The sequence below is a fragment of the Gavialis gangeticus genome, unplaced genomic scaffold, assembly GCF_001723915.1.
Source record: "Gavialis gangeticus isolate Ggan-Ray unplaced genomic scaffold, GavGan_comp1, whole genome shotgun sequence".
Classification (NCBI taxonomy): domain Eukaryota; kingdom Metazoa; phylum Chordata; order Crocodylia; family Gavialidae; genus Gavialis; species Gavialis gangeticus.
Genome location: NW_017729024.1, coordinates 135,116,357 through 135,124,430, shown reverse-complemented (window position 1 = coordinate 135,124,430; position 8,074 = coordinate 135,116,357). Strand labels below are relative to the sequence as shown.

Here is an 8,074-nt window from a genome sequence, read left to right as displayed (position 1 = left end):
TGACGTCGCCGGGGCAGGGGGTGGGGCCGGCGACGCACGCGGCGGCGGCAGCCCCCCGGTGCAGCCGGGCGGAGAGCGCGAGAAACAGCGCGCGGAGCAGTGGAGATCGAGGCCAGAGCGTCCCTGAGCCGAGACTCTCTAGCTGAGCGTTGTCTGTGGTGAGCACGCCCCTGGGCTGCGCGGGGCAGAGCGGGAGCGGAGCGGTCGTGCAGGCGCCGCCATGATGAACAGCGGCGGGATCGGGGTGCCGCTCGGCTTCCCCTTGGGCCCCACCTCCGTCATCCAGGTTACCAACTTGTCCTCGGCGGTCACCAGCGAGCAGATGCGGACGCTCTTCGGCTTCCTGGGAGAGATCGAGGAGCTGCGCCTCTACCCCCCGGAGTGAGTGCGGCCTCCGAGCCATAGAGGCGAGAGGGGCGGGGCTGGAGGGAGAGGCCTAGAGGGGCCGGCGAGGGACGCCGCGCCCGCCATCTTGGATCCGGGCGCTCCTAGCCGGGTCACGTGGCCGCCTCCCGCTCGGGCCGCGGAGCTTTGCCCGGCGCTAAGATGGCGGCCTACAGTCAGCTCTTCCCCCAGCCGCGGAGACGCGGCAGGCGGCTCGTGGTGGGGAGTTCAAGAAAACAGGTCTTCCCTTGAGACCGCTGAGGCCCCTGCCACGCGTTACACCAGGGATGAGCAACCCCCCACCCCCGTGTACGTGTCACACGAGGCAATTTTGCTCATCAAGCCATAGCCCGCAGGGTTCTGGGCAGCGGGTGGCGGCCATGGAGCCTGGGCTGCTTACAGTAGGTGGCTAGGAGGCTGCAGGTCCCGGTGCAAGCAGCCCAGGCTCTGTAGCAGGCAGCTGCTCGAGGCAGAGGGTGGAGAAGGGGCCAGGGTCCCCTCCTAGCCATGCGTCCTGAGGTGCGCATGTAGCCATGGGGCCCAGCCAGGGCTCTGGTGACCAGTGCAGCTTTTCGTAGCCTCCCAGCTACCTGCCACAGCAGCCCTCCAGGGTCTGAGCAGCTGCAGCATGTGGCAGGCAGGCTGCAGACAGCTATATCGAGGTGCAGAGCAGCCTACTTGGTGGTGGCAGCAGGTGCACATTTGACTTGGGGTGCATGGCGGGGAAGGGGCTGGGGCAGCGCAGCCCTGGCCTCTCCCTCATCATCTGCCCAGAGGCGTGTGTGCACCCCTGCCAGCAATGAGGATTGGGCTTCTGGCAGCTCCCTGTCATTTGCCCCTGGCGCCCCAAGTTGAGATGGGGGTGTTTTTGGCACTCCAGCCAGAAACATTGCTGACCCCTGCCTTACATGTATTGCACAGTTCATTGGTTAGTTATGGACTACATTTAGGCTGGCCACATTTGCAAAGTAATTATCACACCATAAAAATGGCTTTCCAGTTATAAAAAGAGCCAAACAGCTATAAAGTTAGGGCTTGAAAATGTGTAACAATATGGCTGGTTTCTCTCCAGCTTTAATAGGAACACGTGGCAGAACCTGGGAAATCAGTGTTTTGTGGCATTATTACAATGAAATCCAGTACCACACCAAAGAGTCATTTGTTTTAAGTCCTTAACTATCTGCTCTGAAGAATCCTTTTAATAGAAGAGTTATAAGATAGATGTTACGTTTTTATATTATTGTAACTTTGTTTTAAAGAGTATTTTGTTGGAGCCTTATAAAAATAATTCAGTCCCGAATGGTATTGAAGCTATGGCAATCGGGATAGATTTTAATGACTGTCATGTAACAAGCTGAAAGTCTTGTCTGATTTCACTCTTGGTTATTCTGTTGTGACACAGCAAGTGCATCCTTGTTATTGACAACTAAAATATTTGAATATGATTCTGTTTAAACATATCAGTCATTTGAAAAGTGTTTTGGAATATCTATACAATCACCAAGAATAAAATAGCATTTTACTGTACTATATATTTTTTTAGGGAAATTGCATTCGTTTATGCATATTTCTGTCAGCTGGGAATTTGGTCCAGGGTGCTGAAATTACTTGTCTGCTTTTGGTTGCATATGTAATGGATTAGTGTTCTAAAATGCTGGATATTAATGTACAAATGAGGCATTTTATTAGTATTTAAGAGTCACATTAGGCACTCTAATCTGAAGCAATGCCTATTTTATCTAGTTTTAAAAAGTTTGCTGTAACATTTCAGCTCAAAGCAAATTGTGCTAAACCTTGAGAAAATAGCAAGCAAAACTGTCTTAAGATGAAGATAACCAGGCTGTTTTCAGTTTCCAGGTAACACCTGAAAATAAACAACAGAATTTTTTTAACTATTTTTTTTTTGGTAGGGAGGGGGTCCAATTCCAGTTATGTCAGGACTATTTTAAGTGCTCTCAGTTAAGGAGTCACTTTTAGAAGAAGCTCTCTCTGACTTAAGCCAAAGCTCAGATTTGGTGATCTCAAGGAAAGCATGCAAAACTGTTCTTTTGAATCCGGCCTCCAACTAGATAGCATTAATAAATACGTGAAATTATAGGGTCTGTTGTGAATAATGACTTACATTATGAGTATTTTACTCAGTTGTTTTGTTTTTTTTAGCGTGTTTCATTCTGAAAAGTGATGGTGTGAAGTGGCACCAGAGTTTTCCATTTGTATCAAGTATTTATATTTAGTAGTGTGGAAATGATGGCTCCATTGTAGTAGACATAATACATAATGTAGCATATTCCAAAAAGGTTGTGTTTTCTAAGATGATGGTACAAGTAAGGGCTTAGAATAAACGTGTGGAGGCAAAAAAAGAACTGGTAGATCCACAAACTGACTTAAGTGTAGTGATATTGAGCGTCACCACATCTAACTTACAGTGCTCAGTTCTGAAAGTGTAATTTGGATAGAAAACTGAGTTGGATGGCTAAATTACCTACATAGTGAGTGGGAAAGAATTAATGGCTTAAAATGGGAATTACAATGGTCAACATGTTGAGAAAAGTTTGGGGTGCATCTAAGGCATGTTTGAAATGCTGATAAGAAAGGTGTGTCTAAATTTACACCTCTCTCCTGGATTAGGTCTCTACCTTTAGCACTTATGCACTTACATGAGATTGAGATGTGTACCCAACTCCACTGTTAGCTCCTTGAGGTTTTCATTTGGGTGCAGGTGAGTAACTTACCATATTCTTTTAGAATATGGCAAGCAATAATTATGATGCTCCTATCTAACTGCCTTTAATATAACTTCCCCTCTGTCAGGTTCTGGGTTCAGTAGAGTCCCAGATTCTGTGAGGGAGTTCAGATGCTGCCTTTCAGGACTCTCAGAATTGAGGCAGGTTGCTATGTCCCTGTTGAAATGATCACATGGGGCTGAACAGAGAGAACCGGTGGGAGCATGTCTTTATAGCCAGGTTATATTGCTGAGGGGAAGGAGTTTTGGGTTCCAGTATGGGTTCCCAGCACTATTTATACATTGCATCTAGTGACACTGTAATGCAGCAGATGTGAAGAGCTTTGGGGGCATGGACCAAAATTTAAGACTTCCCACTCCTGGTTGAGTGTCCTGCTAGAATCATGGCCCCATGAATCATGGCCCCATGTCCCTTGTTGTCTTTCAGGACTTCTTGAATCTCATTCTCAGCTGTGCAGTGCCACAGGTTTAATGTTTATTTTCTCTAATTGATTCCATATCAAATATGCCTAGTTAAAAAAAATTTTGACGATTTCTACAAACTCAGACTTCACTGTGAGAGTCCAGGATTGGTTCTTCTTTGTCTGCATCCTTTCCAATAATAGAATTTGTTTAGGTTAAATTAGGCTCAGAGTCATAGTGAGTCCCACTGAGAGTCATTGAGTCCCATTGCCTTCAGTGCATTTTCAAATGTGTAACTGATTCAGAGATTAGTTCCAATTCTATTAGGAAAGCTCAAGAATTAATAGAATCCCTCACTTTCTTAGACTTCGGCAGCTCTACAGTGCTAAAAAGGGTAAAAATATGACAAACGTATTTTTGAACCAAATCATGCAATTTGATTCATGTTCATATGCACAGATCTCCATTCACAGATCTGAATGTATAATCCCTTACAATGTCAATCCTGCAACTATTTCATGTGAGCAGTGTTTCTATCTGACTGGAGCTTACGAGGGGTCTGTTTCCAGGAATGATTGGATCGCCTCTCAAAAGGAAATGATTGGAATGTTTCCCCAGTAGTAGTGCTTAACCAATCCACAGCTGTGCACAAATACAGACACTTCTGGTTAGGGAAATAATGAACAGAGGTTTGAATTTGGTTGCATTTGTAATGTAGTCATATCCTAAGGTAAATACTGGCAGCTCTAATTCCTAGTTTAGATCAGAAGCAGATTTCTTAAACTGGAAGGTACAGAGTGAGATTGCGCTTGATTATCATTAGGCACACAATGGGTGCCCTGTAAAAATATGGTCATTAATAAGTTTAAGTATAGCAAACCACCATTTATATAGTCAAGGATCAAAATAGTATAGTCTTTCTCACAGGATTAAATGTTGGTGACAAAATGAAACTTTAGTAAATGCTAAACCAGGGGTGGCGCGTGGGCTGAATCCGGCCCACCAGGCCATACTATCTGGCCTGCGGGGCCCTAAAAAATTTAGAAAATTAATTATTATCTGCCTCTGACTGTCTGTCAAAGATGACAAGGTACTGGGAGCAGTAGGACCCAGGGGGAGCTGGCAGCAGGACCCAGCAGTTGCAGCAGCAAGGCCCGCCCTGCCCCGCCCCACACCCAAACCCCAAATTGGAAGCCTCTGCCTAGCAGAAGCTTCTGGCCTGGCGACCCGGGGGCTGTTCCCTGCCTCCCTCCACTGGAGAGGGAAATTCAGCTAAGAACACGGAGGAGGCAGGCAGGGGAGGATCCTTGGGGCCAGTCTGGGCTGAGCTGACTCCTGCTGAGTCCTGTGGTCCTGGCCATGCAGCTGGGAACCACGTGGTGCCAAAGTGGCTGGCAGGAGAGTGAGGAGAAGTGGCAGCGGGGGGCAGGAAAGTGGGGGAATGGCAGCAGTAGCCAGGGGGGTGAGTAGCAATGAGTGCGCAGGTGGGCTTGAACGTGATGACAGCTGGGCAGGAGTGTAGAGCCCATGCTGGTGTCCTGGGGCCAGGAGTGGCAGGAGGGTGTGGCCTAGGATGGCAGGGGCTCAAATGGAGCCAGACCGGCTCTCTCCTTTCCCTGATGGTGCAGCCCAGCCTGGCTCCATAGAGCCCCTGCCAGTCTGGGCCCTACTCTTCTGCTGACCCGGCCCTGGCCCTGACCCTGGGACACGGGTGTGGGTCCTGTAGGCCCACCCACTTGCTGTCACTCGCTCCCTGCCTACATCTCCATTTCCCTGCTTTCCTGCCTGCCGCTGCTTCTTTCCATTCTCCTGCCTGCCAGCTGCTCTGGCACCACACAGTTCCTAGCTGCATGGCCAGGCCTGTGCAGGAGCTGGCTCGGTCCCCATGATTCTCGGCTGGTTCCATGCAGTGCTGGCCGAGCTGGGCTGGCTCCTGCTGCGTTCTGTGGTCTGGGGCGTGGTGCTGGAGTGGCAAGTGGGGGGATGGGGAAGTAAGGGCAGCGGGTGGGAAGGTAGGGAAGTGGCAGTAGAAGGGCAGTGGTGGCAGATGAGAAGGGGAAGTGGCAGTGAGCGGGAGGACATGGCCCATGCCAGTGCCTGGGGGCCAGGAGCGCAGAGCCTGGGCTTGGAGGAGCACTGGCAGAGGCTCCGCCTGCCACAGTGAGGGCTGTGAGCAATGAGGGAGGGGGAGAGAGAGAGGCAGTGTGTGTGTTTGTTTGTAGGGCAAGTCCCACAAGCCCCACCATACACATGTACCCACACCTTCCCTTGTGCTGCCATCCATATATGCGCACACCCCAGCCACCCTCCCCCACACATGCTCACAGCCCCCCACAAACCCATATGTTCCCTTACCCCACATAAACACTCACACTCCCAACCCCATACACTTCCACACCCCCACACCTATCCACCCTGACAAACCCCCTCACACATACCCACAGCCTCCCCCAAATACATGCATACCACAGCACCCCACAAACCTATACCCACCCACCCAATCCCCCACATCCCCCTACAATGTACAAGTGTAAGACTTCATTTTACGCTATTATACAATCACTTCTATATACACTCCCAAATTCATGTAAATCAGGACAAAAATATTTTTTGAAATCAGATTACTAAATGTTATAGTAGATGTTTGCTTTCTAGAATATAATTTGGTATTTTTCTGGTTCCCAGATTGCAAACCTCCTTGCTGAAAGGAGTACTTCTGGGGGCAAGGGGAGGAATGTCTGGTGGCAAAGGTCAGGGATTAGGGGGCAGGACTTAGTCCCAAGATGGTGACCAGGGGGCAGGGCACTTTTCAAGGGGTGGGGCTACCCATGTGGTCCTTGACAGCTTGCTAAAACTCAGTAAGTGGCCCTCCACTTGAAATAACTGCCCACCCTTGTGCTAGACATTGAGTAAACCCCCAAATTATGTCACTGTGGTCATTATACTTTTTTCTCATAGACTCCTGCATTCCATCATGTTTAATCTACTTCTTTAAATATTGGCACTTACAATATCTATATCTGTCATGATCACAGTGCAGTTGCTTCAGCATCAATCTTGATGATCTTCTGTTAGGATTCGTTTTATTTTATGGGACATTGTAGGATTAAAAAAAAAAGAAAGAAAAATGGATCTATAACTGTTGTCCTGTATAGTGCTGTGAATTGATTGACAGGAGTTAAGTTTTAGCTCAGCATCAGTGAATAATTAAGGGCTTGAAGGGAATCTCTCTTTACTACTTTTATAAGTACCTTTTAATTTTTTCCCCATTCTTGGCGGAAACCACCGTTATATAATTATTTCACGTTCATTGCTGTGTTATAGCCACACTTCAGTGCTGTAGAAGCATTGTGAAGTGGGCAGACTCTGCCAGTTATGCCTTGCCTGGCAGAGAGAGAGTTTCTTCATTCTGTAGAGGCAGCATAACTGGCCGTGTGGCACCATATTCCTGACTTTCCTGTGTAGGGAGTATGTGTGGGGTACAGCTGAGGGAAGTCTTGAATGCTAGAGTTTCCTTACACTGCAGTTATACTTTTACCATGTAAAGCAACCCCAGGGCTTCTCTGTATTGATGATGGGTGATATAAAGCTAGCACCAGTAGCAAGCTGTTCTTTGCAGTGCACTCCCACATCATACTTCTGGAAGCATGCAAATTCCTCTCATTTGTTCCCTCTGGTAGAAGCTGATCCCCTGCATGGCTGCCCTACATGCATGGGTTTTGTACCACTAGATCAGGGCAGCCTTTTGCTGGTAAGGGCCGCAACTTAAGTCCAGACAGTTGCTACAGTCTGGAAGTCACTGTCCCATCCCCCAATCCTGGAGTAGCTGGTTGGCAGATTTCCAGTCCCTCAGACACTGCAGAGTAGCCGGCTGTACAGCGGAAAGGAGTGCTGTGGAACAGAGGGGTGGTGCAGTACTTCTCTATGAGACTGATTCCTCCATGCTGGATTGGATCTGCTGAGGCTGGATTGGATTTCTTCTGGCCCATGGGATGTATATTGCTAAGCCCTGCTCTACCTTTTCTGCCAAGGATTTACAGGTCTTCAAGGGTTTACAGGGGAACTCAAGGGTTTACAGGTCTTCCGTCCTTAACAGGGATCCTGGTTTTTCCTGATTAAAAAAAAATGCAGTTTCTCTCATAATAACCCCCAGATCCATGGTTAAAATGAAAGGATCCTCATTCCACCCCCACAGACTTCCCAGATGGTTCTGCTGGTGCCCCTTGCCTCCCACCCATAAACCCTTGCCAACCCCAGCCCTGCCAGAGGGGGGCTTCCAGCTGCCAGGGCTATGGGGCTAGGAACTCAAGAAAGGGAGGAGGTGGAGGGGCCAGCAGGGAACTGCATGCTCAGGGGCAACCAGCACTGGTTCATTAGCGGTAGGTCCTGTCAGACCAACCTGGTGGCCTTTTACGACCAGGTCACTAAATCATTGGATGCAGGGGTGGCAGTGGATATAGTTTTCCTGGACTTCAGGAAGGCTTTTGACACTGTCTCTCACCCCATTCTCATTAGGAAGCTGGGGGACTGTGGCGTAGACACCCA

At 48.7% G+C, this 8,074-nt stretch overlaps 1 protein-coding gene across 2 annotated transcripts in view; it reads left to right on the top strand.

Moving 5' to 3' along the window:
- The first annotated feature begins 24 nt into the window (after positions 1-24).
- SREK1 (splicing regulatory glutamic acid and lysine rich protein 1) overlaps positions 25-8,074 on the top strand; it is a 60,823-nt gene continuing 52,773 nt past the window's right edge. The window contains exon 1 of one of the 2 annotated variants that reach the window (XM_019517767.1): positions 25-381. In XM_019517767.1, the coding sequence (XP_019373312.1) occupies positions 221-381 (161 nt within the window). In that variant the 5' untranslated portion in view covers positions 25-220. The remainder of the gene's footprint in view (positions 382-8,074) is intronic. The other variant, XM_019517766.1, reaches the window with a different exon arrangement.